The sequence below is a fragment of the Aythya marila genome (assembly GCF_965140915.1).
Source record: "Aythya marila genome assembly, chromosome: 5".
NCBI classification, from domain to species: Eukaryota; Metazoa; Chordata; class Aves; order Anseriformes; family Anatidae; genus Aythya; species Aythya marila.
Window position 1 is genome coordinate 7426304 of NC_139046.1, and position 15944 is coordinate 7442247.

Here is a 15944-nt window from a genome sequence, read left to right on the forward strand (position 1 = left end):
AACTTCAGTCCTAAAACCATTTCAATTATAAACTTGCAATGAGCTTGAACCACGGAAACAAATACCGCATAAGAAGTGGGTAGGACTCAGAAAATTCTGCAACAACAGACATAAGAAATGTGCAGTTACGGCTGTTAATGGATTTGCCAACTCTACTACGCAACATTGTGATGAGTAACGTTTTTGTCTGCTTAGGCAGTATCAGCAGAAGTTGGCATTTTATAGCATCAGTCTTGTTTCCTTAACACACATAAATAGAAATCACTGACACTGAACAATGCATTAGCAGTGTCGATGACTCCTATTTGTACAGATGGAGAGTTTAAAAATATCCTGATCATAAATAAAATGAGGTCTTGCCTATGAAACATACCATGCCTTTGAACTCATCACGCTTCTGTTCAGTAGTAAAAGACTAGAATATAAATGTACATAATATTTATTTTCCAGGTTTTAGCAATCCACTTTTCATGTTTCCATTTGCAAAGCTCTCCTTAGTATTTGTTTAGGAACTGGCTCAGCACAATATATGGCCACATCCTTAACTTCTTTGCTGAATTATTATCTTGCAGGACATAAATAATGTCAAATGATTTCTTCTTAGAAGAATAGTGAAAACAGCAAAGGCAGGTGCATGGCTCCCAGCTCTGACTAGGGAAGGATCAAAGGCCCACGAGCCATTGAAAGAAGTGGCACAACCTATAGCTGGGCTGAAACAGATGGCAACTGCAGTGACAGCCACTGCTCAGTGACTACACCAGCCAAGGCTGGCTGTTATAAGCTATTTTGCTATCCAAGGAACTGGCCAGAAGTTCAATATTCAACCGTAAAAAATAGTAACTCCTAGGACAGGACATGATGCTGTACTCAGTTTAAGACATCTCAAATGAAGCCATGCAAAGCCATACCATACTTTTAACTTCAGCTCTCAAGGTAGGAGCAGCTTGTTTTCCCATGGGCATTTATCTTAGAGAGGAAGGATAAAAAAGGAAAGAGAGTACCCTCTACCTCTGCCATGAGCCCTTCATTCTGAGATCAAAATACACCCATAATCAGAACCACATTTTTAATATATGTGGGTTAAAGTACAGCCTAGGAAAGAACAGCTATTGCATCAGTGCGCGACTATTTTCCATCATTCAGACAAAGAAATAACCTTGGATGCACAAAAGCGTACTCTGGTCCAGCTTTTAAAAACCATTTGGGTCCAGCTTAATGGAAAAAACTCAGGCTTGCTTTCTGTATAGTTAGGATCCAAACCCATCAGGCATCTCCTGCAGCAGCAGCATTGTGCCTTGAAAGAACCCGACACATCCATGGTCATCAGCAATACTTTGTGAGCTCAGGCTGAGCTTCCACTTGAAACTTTTGTGCCGATTTATACACATATATTTTGAGTCTTCTACAACCAGTCTAAATTACATTTTCTACCAATGATGTCCAAACAAAACAAAAATTCTTACCTCAGAAGAGGCTGACCACTGGTGTCAGTTCAAAAGGATCAAGAGACAACTTTCTGAGGGCTCACTGCATTTTTAGGCTCTCTCTGTGAAACCACTCTAATAAGGCAAACACAGTAAATGTCTTCCATATTCAACAAGCCATTGAGAAGAAACGAAAAAGTTCTGGCACTTAACAGGATGCTCTCATGACAGTGTTCCCCATATAGATCTATCATTCAATCCATAGAGAATTAGTAGAAAATATATGGCACTAAACATAGTTTCTTAATAAATACATGCTACCTGGGTCTTAGTTTGCTACACATTTCTTAGGAGCACCCAGCCTGTCAGGCACAGTCTCAAGGGGAGATTTTCCAACACATCTTTTCCCCACATTTTCCCCTCAGACTGACAGCGTGACAGCACCAAACACGGGTAATTTGCAAGAACACAGAGATCCAGAAATGGCCTAACATTGCTGGAGACGAATTGTACACCACATGCTCACCTCTGCAAATGTCCCAGGACCACAGCAAAATTTCTTCAAGCAGCAGCAGCCGCCTCCGGCCACGTCCTGGCTCAGCAGCAGGAGCCGATGCACAGAGAGGAGGGGAGGCTGCAGAGCAGCCCCGTTCTCACCTCCTCACAAGCCTTTGCAGATCACCAGCACTCAGTTCTCATATGTTAGCAATGGGAAAGCCCCCCAGTATTTGAATCAAAATGCAGTGACAGCTGTGCTCAGGCCTGGCATTGACATTGCCCACACCTGGGATGCAACATCTGAGGCAATCAGTGGCATACTTGTGATTAACCCAATGTCTTACTCAAGAGACAAATGCACCCTTGTTCATTCCTTTTTTTCTCTCCAGGCTACTTGTTTATCTGCTGTGCCATTTTAAAGTCATACACCTTCTCTTTGCCCAGATATGAACACAGTCACATTAATTCAGAGATTTGACAGCTATTGGCTTTTGTCCGTTTTAAACCACCGCTAGTAACTTTTAATAAAATAAAATATTTAACAGAACAAAACAAAACAAAAAAAACTGTTAAAATCACATCATTTTCCTTTTTACACGGTGCTTGTAGCAGCATGTATGAATCACAGTGTGGCATGAAGCTGCAGCACCGCCCTTTTACGTCAATCCAGTGCAAATTTTCATTTGGAAATTAATGTTATGATTTACACCCACTCTTTCCCATTTCCTATGACATGTGTTTCAAGATTGCACATAAATTCAGCACTTTTAAAGCAAACAAACAAAAAAAAATCACTTGAAGATTTCTTTGAAAAATTGTATTAAACTCAAAGATTACACAAGGGAAGGAAAACCAGAGAAAGAGCAACACAAGAGGCATTTAGGCCAGAAGGTGATCAAGCCCAAGAAACACTGAAACATGTCTGCTTCACAGCCGAACATCCCTCAAAATGAGCATGGTACCAATGAATTCAAGACTGTACCTACATTTGTTTCCTTTTTTTTTTTTTTTTGTAGTAAATCTTACATTTTTTTTTTGAAAGGGCACTGCTATATTACATTTCTTAAAAACAATAAAAAGGTAACTAGTAAAAATTTCAACCATCAGCAGCATCTGTTATAGTACAAGATCAAAAACAAGATGACAGGTTTGCGCAACTCACTGAAAATCCTTTATGCCCCTCCTATAAAAAAATATCGTCCTTGGCTTTAAAAAAAAACACAAGGATCAAAGGCTTGGATAATATTCAAACTATGCAGATGGCATACAACGCCAAGTCCCTAATCCAAAAGACAGGCTCAAAGTGGACTTTTGGGGTGGTCCCAATTTAATTTCACCATACCTGAAATGCCCAGAACATGCATGTATTTTATTTAAACATACCATTTACAATGATTGCAATTCTAGCTCACACCAAAATGCAATATTGACAGTTGTCAGAATGAACGATGCCATCCTGCTCTTTACTGAGCTATTTCCTTTTTTTTTATTTTTTGCTCAGTGCATTGTAAACACATGCAGAAATCAGCACACCAGGGAGGCTCAAGCCTGCATCCAAAGTGAAAGGCAAACAAGTCAGCACAGTTGCAAAGCAAAGGAAGTGCTGGAACTATCAGCCTCCTACTCTTTGAAGGATCCTGTACAAAATATGAAAAGCACACTTTAAGGTGTCACACATTTAGAAAACGAGCAGGCAGCAAACCCGAGGGAAGCAGGCAAAAGCAGGCCCCAGTTTAGCTTCCAGTCCCCTGCCTTGACCCTTGCTGTGGGAGGCTTTGGCTGGGCAGGACGTAATTCCACAGGCTAGTCAGAAGGAGAGGGAAGATAGTCTGATTCTAGCTGATTTTACAAGCCCTGGTTAGCAGATCATATACAAATGCAAACAGTTAATATTCACAGAGCAACCTTTTGTACCTAAATATTATAATAGATTTAACATCATTAATAAATATATAAAACAACATAATAATCTCACAGACAAAACACATTTCAAAGGTTAGCACTGACTGAAATAAGTAGGCAGTTTGGTCATTGTGTAAAGCACTGAAGAATTATACACACATAATAATGTGTTAAGAACAGGCTCACAGAATATAAACATAAGCTTGGCTTTACATTACTGAAGAGGCTCTAAACTGGCCCTAGAAGCTATTCTGAACGGCCTTCAAATGAAGGCCCGTGCAGCCATTGCATATTTAAGAATAGAGGAAAGTCCTTTACACTGTACACGTCTCAGCACTTTATCTAGATCCACTGCAAAACAGGCATTCCCCAGGGATCAGCACACACAGGTAAGCAGGTTGGTCCCAAATGATGCTCCTATACACTCATACAATCGCACACCGAGAGAGGAGATCATCTCGTCAGTGCTTAAAAGTATTGGTCTGGGAGACAGAGCCCTGGGTCCTGACCCCTAGCCCTGAACAGACTTATTCTGTCATCTTAAATCAGTCACTTTATCACTTTGTCTCAGTTGCCTTTAAAAAAGAGAGGCGGTAATTTCCTGTCTTGCAGGACTGTTCTGAGGCTTAATTTCATAAGGTGCTTTTTAAGAGTCTCAGGAAAGGCACTATAAAAGTGCAGCTATTACAATGTCAGAAACACGGGTGGAGGGAGGTGCACGTCTCACAAGCATTTCCCAGGACATCCCTGTGTAAATCCAGAAGAGACGAGGACTCGCGCTTGGTCACACTTAGCAGTCCCATCACAGTGGCTTCGTTTTCTCTCATAGCTTTGAACAAGCTTCACATCTCCAGGCCTCAGCAGAATTACTGGGTGGCCCCGCTGCGCAGCGTGTCCGCAGCCTCCATTTGTTCTAAGGGGCCAAATTCCGGGTGTGTGACTGGGGACTTCCTCTGCCCCCGCAGGGTGTGCGCATTCAACATCTCCAGCAGCAAGTCATACACCGGCACCACGTTTTTACACTTCATGCTCAGCAGGTGCTCCATTCCCTTGTTACTGTGAAGGAAAACAGGAAAAAAAAAGCTCAGCAATCTGGGTCTTAACAGTACAGAGATGGAAAACACACTCATGGCTTCAAGAGTCCCTTTTGGTTTTTTATTGGGAATTAAGAATTTTATCTGCTGTAGTCCCTGGGGTCACTCGGCACTACCAACAGTAACAACATCCCAACACTGTAGAGAACCAAGAAGTGTGTTGCCCCACACAAAGCGACTTCAGAAAATAATTCAGGTGTATCGACCCTATTGAAATAAAAGAGAAAGCTTCTTTGATGCCGTAAATGTGGGAGGCCCACACACTGCAGCTATAAACAAAAGGGGAATTTATACTATGTAGTGACCACCTACCTCTCCTGACTGGCTGAGAAGAAAGACCAAACTACGCTGGCTAACTTCAAGTAGTTTTCTTCCCTCTGCATGCCAGTGTTAGATCCCGAAGATGGCCATAGGCTTTAAATGTTTTTGTTTGTTTGTTTGTTTTTGTCATATAGTAAGGTACAGCAACACCTTGCTAGCTTGAACACTGTGGCAGTATTGTTGTCTGGATTGACAAACGATGGCTATCACTGAAATATTGTGGTTGGAAGTGTATGTGCACTCAGATACACTCAAGATGTTGAGGATGAAAACCGAGTGCACCAAATTAATCACAGTGGAAATAGCAGCTGCTGGCCAGCAAATAGCTGAGCAAGTGGTTTGGATTGGGAGGGAGGCAATGCTTCCAGAAAAATGAGGTCCCGCTGCAATTCATGGGTTATAAATATATTAATGGCAAGGAAGAAAGAAAGGACCCCCTCCTACACCCAGCTCATGAGGTCTGCACCATTTGGCAATCCAGGCTGAGAGCATCAATTATTTCCAGAATGGTCTGTAATTGACTGACCAGTGCTGAGCAATGTAAGGGAGATGGGCCACAACAAGTAGTCTCCAGACTTCAGCTGAGGCAGGCATAGCATAAAAGCTCTCATTTCAATAAGAAAAGATCCACATTTTGCAAAGATTTGTGACATTTATTCATGCCACACCAGAACAAGAGCCCCTGTTGATGCAGTGTCACACAGCAGCGCATCAGAGCTATGAATTGAGCTCAGCTCCAGGTGGTGCTGATGCCCTCTCTAGGGCTGGCTCTCAAACTTGCCACCAGTTAAAAATCTGGCTGTTAAAAGCTGCCTTCAGCACAGTCAGTTTCTCGCTGCTGCCACCCTCTCTCAGGAAGCCCATCCAAAAGGCGGATGCCCTTGCAATGTCCCTGCCTCTCTTTGCATGCCTCACACCTCAGGACCCTCACAAAGATTTCCCTGGACACATGCTCCACAATCAAGGCATCAGACAGCTTCATGAGTAGCTGGTCTCTGGGTAATAATTCAAATAATTCAAATTTTAAAAATTCAAAGATGACAAGGCCTGAAAATTAAAGCATCTGTTAGCAGGGCCCTTGAGACTTGAGACTGCTGTACTGCAAGCAAAGAGAAGCAATTCAAGGAGGTCCAGGAGCTGGAAGGGAGAGGAAGGGCCACTTCCCATAGGGAAAGCAGGAGCTTGGCATTGCTCTAGTGACACTTCGCAAAAATGCAAATAGGAGAACTGATCATTGCTCCTGGGACACATGGCAAATGTGGCCTGGGACAAACACTGTACCCAGTGTTTGTACACATTGCTCCTCCAAACTTCCCTCTGCTCAAGTTTGAAAGCGACTTTTCTTTTTGACAGAAGATTTTTGGCTTCTGGCTGGTGTTTTATGTTTGTTTATTATTGTTATTATCATTATCATCATCATCATTATTGTTGTTATTGTTACTATCATTATTATTATTATTATTATATTGGAAGGCTAAATTTGTATTGTTATTGTTAAATATTTCAGGCAGGTACACAGGAATGACTTCAAGCAATATAGTAAAGAGAGCATTTTAATATTAACATAACATTTTGAGCGCCAGCCAACACTTGAGTATATTGTCTAGTGAGAAAGGATTGTCTTACAATGAAACGAGATGAACAGCAATACCAGGGTCCCTCAGGAGTGCTCCAGAGTTCAAGCCTTACTTTGTTGCTGTAAACAGAGACTCACATTACATATGTTCTGTAAAATTTACCTTGCATGTCTGACATGAGAGAGTAGCATCAGCAGATTGGCCAGACGAGTTGTTTGCTGCTGGGAGGGGATTCCACTCTTTGCAATAACCCACACCAAAGCATCTGTGACTACATTGAGCAGGTGATGCAGCTTCCTGTTGCTTTCAGGTTCTTCTGCTGACAAAGGAAACATGCCTAGCCAGAGAAGAGAGAGAAATACTGCTCATGAGGAAGAAGAAAGTTATGACTGTGGATTTTGCTCTGAAATAACATTTCTCAGGATCAGAGAAGTTCCATTTCCCGACAGCCCCAGCACTATACAAACAACACTTCGTCTACTATACCAAGCTTCAACTTATACCCCTTTGTCCAAATCTGATATCTACATCAATTGCATACTGAATAACTCTCCCAGATCCTTCCAAGACAATGTGTTGAACATAGACTCTTCAGTCTGACTGAGCCCGATGCTCTCAGAGTCTGTGCTCTCCATTCTCCAGGGTTTTTTATTTTGAATCACCCTGTGCTGTGTACTTTTGTTTCTATCATGAACTATAGCATTATGCTTGCTCTAATCCCTTCTTGCTGAAAACAAAACAAAACAAAACAAAACTTTCTTCTTCAGTTATATCCTAGGGAGGGAGGAGAACACAGAGACAGACAGTGCTCATTGACCCAGCCTGACACAGGCTCCCCACAGCTTGCCAGGGTGCCTGTACAACACCTGCCTGCACTGACCTTAAAAGTCAGCAAAAGCAGAAAAAAAGGAGAGTGAGGAGGGGGAAAGGAAGAACTCTCCACTAGGAATGTCTGGAAACATGCAGTAGTATTACTGATATAATTTGTCAGTTAGAGAGATTTTATTTTTTAAGAGTAGAAGCTTTGAAAAAAAACATGGCTGATGATCTTTTATTTATTTATAATTTTTTTTTTTTGGTAAATAACAAAAAAAAAGAAACAGCCTTATTGTTGACTGAAATAGTGGTATCTGTCTATAAACAAGTCTGATAACAGCTGGACTACCACCCTGCAGAATCTTGCTGAGAGTTATGCAGAAATTTCTTGCTGGAAACAGTAGATGTAAAGAGTATCATCTCTCTTTAAATAGATGTTATTTTGTTTTGCTTTTTTTTTTTTTTTTTTTGGACAACATTAATTGCAAAACATTTTGGAGACTAAAATGATTTTACTACAGACTGCCTAAAGGTGGGCAAACACACATTCCTAGTTGCCTTGTGTAAAAGGCTGCAAAGCAAACCTTTTGTCCTTAAATTCATCTTGCAGAACTGTTGAGTACATTCAATTACTTTTTACTAATTAATTACCATTAAGTAGAAATATCTAAGCACAGTTAATCATCACTCAGTTGAGTAACTAGTTTTATCAGAATTCCGAATAGGCTTGAAGAGCTTGCACTACCCACGACCAGGATCTACAGAGATCTGAGCAAAATTTCTCCTTGATCACCAGGGATCAACATTTGAAAAGGACATACCCACAGACTGGGTCGCGAACCCCACCATGTGAGAAGCTTTTCAAATTTGAGGTCTTTTATTCGGTTCTTTAGAACAGGATATAGACACTAAATTCAGCAAACGGTATCGCTTAGAAGTTTCTTGAGCAAAAATCTGTATGATCTGATGGTAAGAAGTCCCTCTCTATTTTTCTCTTTTAATGGCTTTATTGCATTTGATATTTCTGCCATTTTTAGAGAATAATTTCCCAGCTACAGCTGAAATAAGTATAATTTGGTGAGTGTCAGAGGCAATTGTGTACTCACTGGAATTGAGGAGGATCATTGCCTTGACACACAGATACTCCTTGTGCTGCAGTTTCAGCTCTCGGAACCTCGAGGTCATGGCCAGGAGCATATCAAAGATTTCCAAAATTCCCTCTACGCATTTCCCCTCGTCCCTATGGAAACACATTTAAAATGTTACCAGAAAAGTAGAATTAGGGAACTCTGACTCAGACAGATAAAAGTCATAGCACAAAGAAGGCTGCAAAGGCCTATCCATCTCATCTTCGGGAGAATTCAAAAGGTTCTGTCACGAAATCTAAATGGAAAATTACACTGGTATAAAAGGTCAGCACCTCTAAGAAACTAATTTTCTCTTTAAAGTGTTTAAAGTGCTTGCAGAATTGACCACAAGTAAGTATGACTGCATTTCTTTAAGAGGCTTTAACCTCACAGACAAAATAATTTTGGATAATTAGTTTTCAACTATGTAGTACCGGGCAGAGCACAGCACCTTCTTGAGTATTATCCAGATTTGTTTCACCAGAAATTAATACCACAACCTGTGACATCCTCGTTTGTACCTGACAGGGGCCTAATAAATAAGAAAGGCCCCCCCCCCAAATAAATTTCTTGTAATAATAAGGCAGCGTCTGCTGAATGCACCTTTCTCCATTTTGGATGTTAGAATCAGTACCATTTTCAGAACACACTGTGTATGATTAGAAAAAAAATAAATAAAAATACCAGAAGCTATTCCAATGGGTTTGAAATTAAACAGCAGAAATGTTAAACCACATAAGTTACTGATTCATATTTAAAAAAAATAAAAATAATAATTAAAAAGTGCTGGACTTAAAAAACATTTAAACTCTATGACACAGTGACCCCAAAGGGATGCTTCTTGCACTATCTGTAATACAAGATTATTTATAATGATGTTTTTACCATGAGACACACTTCTCCTGGCTCCCTAGAGGAAGGCGCTGAGCCCTCAGGCTGTGAGGCAGGCACGGGCAGATAACACAAACCAGATGCAGAAAGTACTGCCCGTAGAGAGGCTGCTGCCTGAGTACTGCTTGCTTTCCCCTGTGCCTCTGGCAAAGGAGCACTCTGAGTTTTGCAGGAGGACAGGCAGCTGCTGGTTTCAAGACAAGGGCATGAGCATCAGAGAAATACTTGTCTACTAAGATTACCTGGGGAATGTTATCTCAAGTTCAGCCAAGATAAAAGTGACCAAGTTACAGATGAGTTTCACATAAGCAGGTCTTACAAAATAAAAAAATTACAGAATGCCCAGATGCTTGCCAGCTCCCACCCAGCCGTATCTTGCAGAGATGAAGGAATGTATCAAATAAGCCTGCTCTATTCAGCTCATATTAGCTCCTGAGGAACTAACTGTGTCATACATTTTCAGCAATTTTTTATCATTGCATTGAACAATCTAGCATGTCCTTGCATTGGGTTTTATATGAGCAAATCACAATTTACTTCAAACCTTCTTTAAATCAAATTTATTTCTCTTACTAACCCATTTTGCTTTCTGTATCTATGATGATGATTATTATTTAGCTCGAGCCACAGAATTGGTGCAGATATGAATTTCACCAGGTTGAAGAGGTTAAGAGATATTTTATACCTAGCCAATAGAGTGGATTGTTTCCCTGACTTTTTACTAAGCCCAGATCAAATACGTACCAAGGTGCTACAGAAAAACATCTTTACTAATCCATATTCTTCCCTGCTGGTAGATAGTTATGGAGAAATAATTTTTTAAACTTGTAAACAACCTGATTTAGCTTGGAAAAAAATAATAAAAACCTTTCAGTGCTGAAGTGCAAGCTATTTTTTTTTTTAATCCCTTTTGGCTAATGCTGCAAAGCTCATTATTGTAGCTATCTATGAAGTCTGCACTAAGGACAGGGAAAAAAAAAAACACAAACAAACAAATATATAAAATAATTAAAATGTGGCTTGAAACCACACCTACTTTTTATTTTGAGAGCTGGGGAAGAAAACCTATCAGCTCTAAGAAATTGTTTGACAATGTAGCACATTATATTGGTGTGTCTGCAATGTTGGCATCTAGAGTCCTAGAACAAAAGGACCAAAACCAACAAAGACAGTGAAAAATAGAGATACTGAACACCATTATGTGCTAGAAGAACTAGTGGACTGTCACTGTTTATGCTCAGCATGTGAAGCCTCGAGTCATTATTGTTACGAATACAAGTAAATGACATTGTTAAATAAACCTTTAACAGCATCTCCAATATTTTGTCCTCTTCTCACTGTTCACACCTCCCCCCTCCACACATGCCAAGTGAAGTGCCCTCAAGAAGTTTATTTCTCTTACCTGTCTAGTACAAGGTCTGGTGCAAAAATTAGTTTCCCAGGATGGTCAATTGATCTCCACATCAAACCCACCATTAATACTTCCATCCAGCAGCTCTCCAAGAGCCTCACTTGGTCGTAGAGGCTGAGATCAATGAAGCCTAAAATGATGAAAACAGCATCAATTAAATCAACTTATTTACATCTCTGTTTTTATAAAGAAGACTGAGTATATAAGAAACAAAAAGAAACATGAGTTGTGAAGGAAGCCAGAAAAGGAAACACTGTCATCAGAAGTTTCATGCTGCCATCTCAAAAGAGAACATGAATATTTGTGATTATCCTTGTCAAACCTTCCGCAAAACGTTTGAAATAAACCAGAGCAGTGCTGAAGTGCAATTGCTCCTGTACAGCTGTTGACACGCAAGTGAAAGTCGAAGCCCTGCCTTATGCCTGGGCACCTCTTCAGCTGACGGTCCCACAGGCTTCTGAGAAGCACTGGGAAATCACTCACAAAACTCACACCTCTTAGAGACAACTGCAGTGAACTACAGAGGACTCTTAACAAAATAGACCATTATTTTCCCGTAATGTATATGGTTGCTGCTTGCAGGGGGGTTTGTTGGTTTATTTGCTTTAACTCATAAGACAGACATGTTTCTGGGTTTGTTGGTTGCCCCTGAAAGAATCCACATCTTGGTGCCACTGTGTTATCACCCTCTTTGTAAATAGCAGGTGTTAACCCCATCCCACCACTTTCATGGGTCCCTTCCCCAAAATTGCAGCAAACCAGGAAAACAAACAAAAAAACAATCAACAAACAAGAGTAGTTGATGAAGGTAGTAGTGTCTCCATTGCCTCCACACACAACATCAAGGAAGCAAGAACAGAATTAATGGAAAACCACGCATAAGCGTGTTCCAGCATTTTGTTCTTATAGCAAGTGTCAGATAACATTGCAACACGGCCAGAAGAGAAAGAAAGTTGTTGCCTCCTTCAAAAAAAAGACTGCTAGGAAAGACTCATAGAAGTCAAATAAAGAGAAACAAAATGCACACACAAGGAAAATATATATAAAAAAAAAAGCCAAGAAAAACTCACAGAAAACAGAAAAGTGTCAATTACCAAGAGACAAGCAGGAAAGCAGACTGCTCAGGCAGCCAAGGAATAAAACCCAGGTATGATGAAGACCAGCTCAGTGGCCAAACCACACCTTTGTTCAAAACCAAGATCAGGCCAAAGTTTTCAAAGCAGAGAGGCTTAAGATTAGCTCCTAGCAATGGTGTTTCACTTTTAGATGAGCTGGTGTCTATGTCTCTGAATAGTGAAAAATCATTACAGAGGCTGGCCATGGGAACAGGTTTCTTGCGGCTCAGTTGTCTGAAGTCTTAAAAGGCACACAGTACGTTTGTGCTGTCACAGAACCTGCTCGCGGTGATTTATACAAATGTTCCATATATTTTCATCTTATTAAACTACTAGCCTGGAAGACAGTTAGTGACATCCTCAGGTTGACATAAACTGGGTAATGCTTACTCTCTCTTCGTTGCTGGAAGTGCTGCCTTTCAAAATCATAGAATCATAGAATCATAGAATATCCTGAGTTGGAAGGGACCCTTAAGGATCATCAAGTCCAACTCTCGACACCGCACGGGTCTACCCAAAAGTTCAGACCATGTGCCTAAGTTCACAGTCCAATCTCTTCTTAAATTCAGACAGGCTCGGTGCAGTGACCACTTCCCTGGGGAGCCTGTTCCAGTGTGCAACCACCCTCTCTGTGAAGAACCCCCTCCTGACGTCCAGCCTAAATTTCCCCTGCCTCAGCTTAACCCCGTTCCCGCGGGTCCTGTCACTAGTGTTAATGGAGAAAAGGTCTCCTGCCTCTTGACAACCCCTTACGAGGAAGTTGTAGACTGCGATGAGGTCTCCCCTCAGCCTCCTCTTCTCCAGGCTGAACAGGCCCAGTGACCTCAGCCGTTCCTCGTACGTCTTCCCCTCAAGGCCTTTCACCATCTTCGTAGCCCTGAACTAGCCTTACTCCTTATTTTATGAGCAGAGTAAACAGGAGCCCATGAGCTGTACTTTCCCTCGTGGATTTCACTGTCACAGAATTTACTACAGAATTCACAGCCAACAGCAGATTATCTGCCAGACCCAAACTCTCATAATTTAAAAAATGCTGTTAGAAAAATACTCATGGAAGTGTGAATAGGATAAACTGACAGTGATGGTTTCCTGGGAAACTACAGCCCAAAGATATTTCAGGGATTTATTGAAATAAACAGTTACACAGGCATGTGCTGTTTTCTCTAGCATAAACAACCAGTTACTGGATTTAAAAACAAATCTCTGTTGAGCTGTCAGAGCAAGTCCCAGTTTTCAATCTACAGCTAATTAGAGATCCAGATTTATCCCAGATGTCACCTGCTAAATATGCATTACCAGCCCCAACAAGATTTATGAACGTTGCGCACAACTATTAGAACCATCCCCTTTCTTTTCATAACCATCATGTTGTAAAGGTTGAGGACAGCACGTTATCACTACAGCTTCTTTCAAAGTCTCTAAAGTCCCTTTTCATTTGCTGCAGAGTACATTAAATTGCTCATTTTTTCTGTGACCGTAGTACATGTCCTTTAAATCACGTCCTTTAAATTATATCTAATCCTTTAATATAAACTACCAAGACAGACTGCCACAACAGCACAGGAAAAAAGAAGAAAGTGTTGGATGTGTAGTAACTATCAAAAGACACGCTGCTCTGGCCAACAACAAACCAGGTTGCATAATGAATCCAAACTTCAATATTATGACAACATCCAATCGATTAGCAGTACAGCTCCAGCTATGAACTCTGTTCAACTCTCTTACACTAGTACAACAAAGTAAAAGGCAGTTATAGAGGTTATGTTCCTCCCACTGATAACATTGAATTAAAATCCTTGCAATTAATGAGAAGAAAAAAAAAAAAACAAAAAAAATCCAGGTATTGCCTTCTATTTTTCTGAACAACAAAAAATCAATCCAATAAGCAGAAAGTACAGTCAAAAATACAGTCACAGAGTAAAATTCATAATAAAAGAAGGTCACTAAACATTACATAAGGAAAAAATATATATGTAAACATTTATCTTTCCTTTATATACAAAACTATTACCAGTATCTTACATATATAGCACTAGGATATGAAGGGGGGAAAAAAAAAAGAAAAAAAAAAACACATTTGTTTTCACTGTCAAAATAATGTTCAATAATAATTTAGGAGTGAAAATGAGTTTCTTACTACACAGATACAATATCAAATATTCAGCTTTACAGAAAGTAAAAATACAACGCATTGGGCTGTTAGTCAACAACTCTTTTTTTTTTTTCCCCTAAGACTCCATGGAACAGAGCATGGATCTAGATGATTAGCTTCAGGGAGGAATTTTGAAAACTGAAATTTTATGTCATAAGCTTTAGTCATCATAATCACTTTTAAGGAAAAATAAATACATAAATCCACATTCACGTAGATGCTCTAAATGCCGTGTTATATTGTAATATAATTCACGATTGGGAACATATTAAATGTCACATCTATTTTTGGCATTATTCTAACCTAATGTTTTTTTCTGTTCTGTGTAACATGAGTGATCAGAAAAAACAAACATACACGATAAAGCGTCAACATTCCCAGGAACTGTTTTTTGAAGGCTTATGATTGCTTAAACAGGTTTTTTTCATACAATTCTTTTATTGCCAAGAAAATTGTTTTATTTCTGATGTAAGTTGAAAACAAGCTAAAAGTGATCAACGTCAAAGTTGGGGTTAGCTTGGAGACAATTTTTTAAAAATAATTATTACAATTTTAAAATTTTTGTTTGCTTTTCTAAACTGACATAGTTCAAAGTAAGCAAACAAACAAAAAAAAAAAAACAACACATAAGCGAAGAAAAATCTGTAAATAGATGTTGGTTTTTTTCCTATTCAAATATTGCTTAAAATCAGGTCATTTCCTAAAACTGTTTTCCCTGTATTACTTCCCCTCCCCCCCCCCCCCCCCCCCCAATTCACTTCCTATCAGGCTAATAGAACTATACAGAGTCCTCTGAAATGGTGTTTATTATTCAACTTTTTTTAATCAGAAAATAAATTATAGCAATAGACACCATTTTTACCCTTACAGTTACTTACTTGATGGTTATTTGCACTGTTTCTTAACTCAGGGAAAATAAGAATTAAGGATTCTGACACTCAGTTTAAAGCACTCCATGTTAATGGCAAAACCACTATCACTGTACAAATAGCCAACACAGCTTAGGATTCTCATGCCCAAGCACCTAAACTGGAATTTGCACACCTGAAATATATCACACCTGGACAATCCAGCACAGTGGCTGAGCCATGGAGACTCTGCAAGGAGCAGACATAGCCCAACAGTTGGAGCTGGTAGCATCTTCAGGCCCTCCACCTGGACCTGAAATAGCATATACCTCCCTTATCCTAATTTCTTAGTTTCAGGAGTGTACAAAATTTTCCCCATGAAGATGAACTCCTGTACTATGTATGCACTGTGTTTTTTTCTAGATATAAGGGTTACTGTCATGTCTTCCTGAGCATGTATTTGAGCAGTAGCAAGCACTGCTCACAGTAACAAGACGTGGGCACATGCTGGCACACTCTGCTTGCCCTCAGCATAAGATCTGAGGGAAGACCACGTTGTTCTGACCCCTCATTCCAGACATCCGTGGGCTTAGGACCTCTAGATGCACTGTGGAATGCATTAGCCATGCAAGGTGCACATAGCTGCAGGGATCACTCCTAGCAGAGCACTATATCTGAAGTTAAAGATTAAGCTCCACACTGCTGTGTCTCTGTCAATTATTCAATGCTTCTTTTAGCTCAGTACTATTTAGTTGGCCACCTTAGCTC

The 15944-nt window shown here is 40.1% G+C and overlaps 1 protein-coding gene across 3 annotated transcripts in view; it reads right to left on the reverse strand.

Moving 5' to 3' along the window:
* Positions 1-628: 628 nt before the first annotated feature.
* Positions 629-15944, reverse strand: part of ESR2 (estrogen receptor 2) — a 39457-nt gene continuing 24141 nt past the window's right edge. For all 3 annotated transcript variants that reach the window (XM_082762519.1, XM_082762520.1, XM_082762518.1), the window contains 4 exons: positions 11053-11191; positions 8739-8872; positions 6979-7153; positions 629-4880 (listed from right to left, as the gene is read on the reverse strand). In XM_082762519.1, the coding sequence (XP_082618645.1) occupies positions 4691-4880; positions 6979-7153; positions 8739-8872; positions 11053-11191 (638 nt within the window). In that variant the 3' untranslated portion in view covers positions 629-4690. The remainder of the gene's footprint in view (positions 4881-6978; positions 7154-8738; positions 8873-11052; positions 11192-15944) is intronic.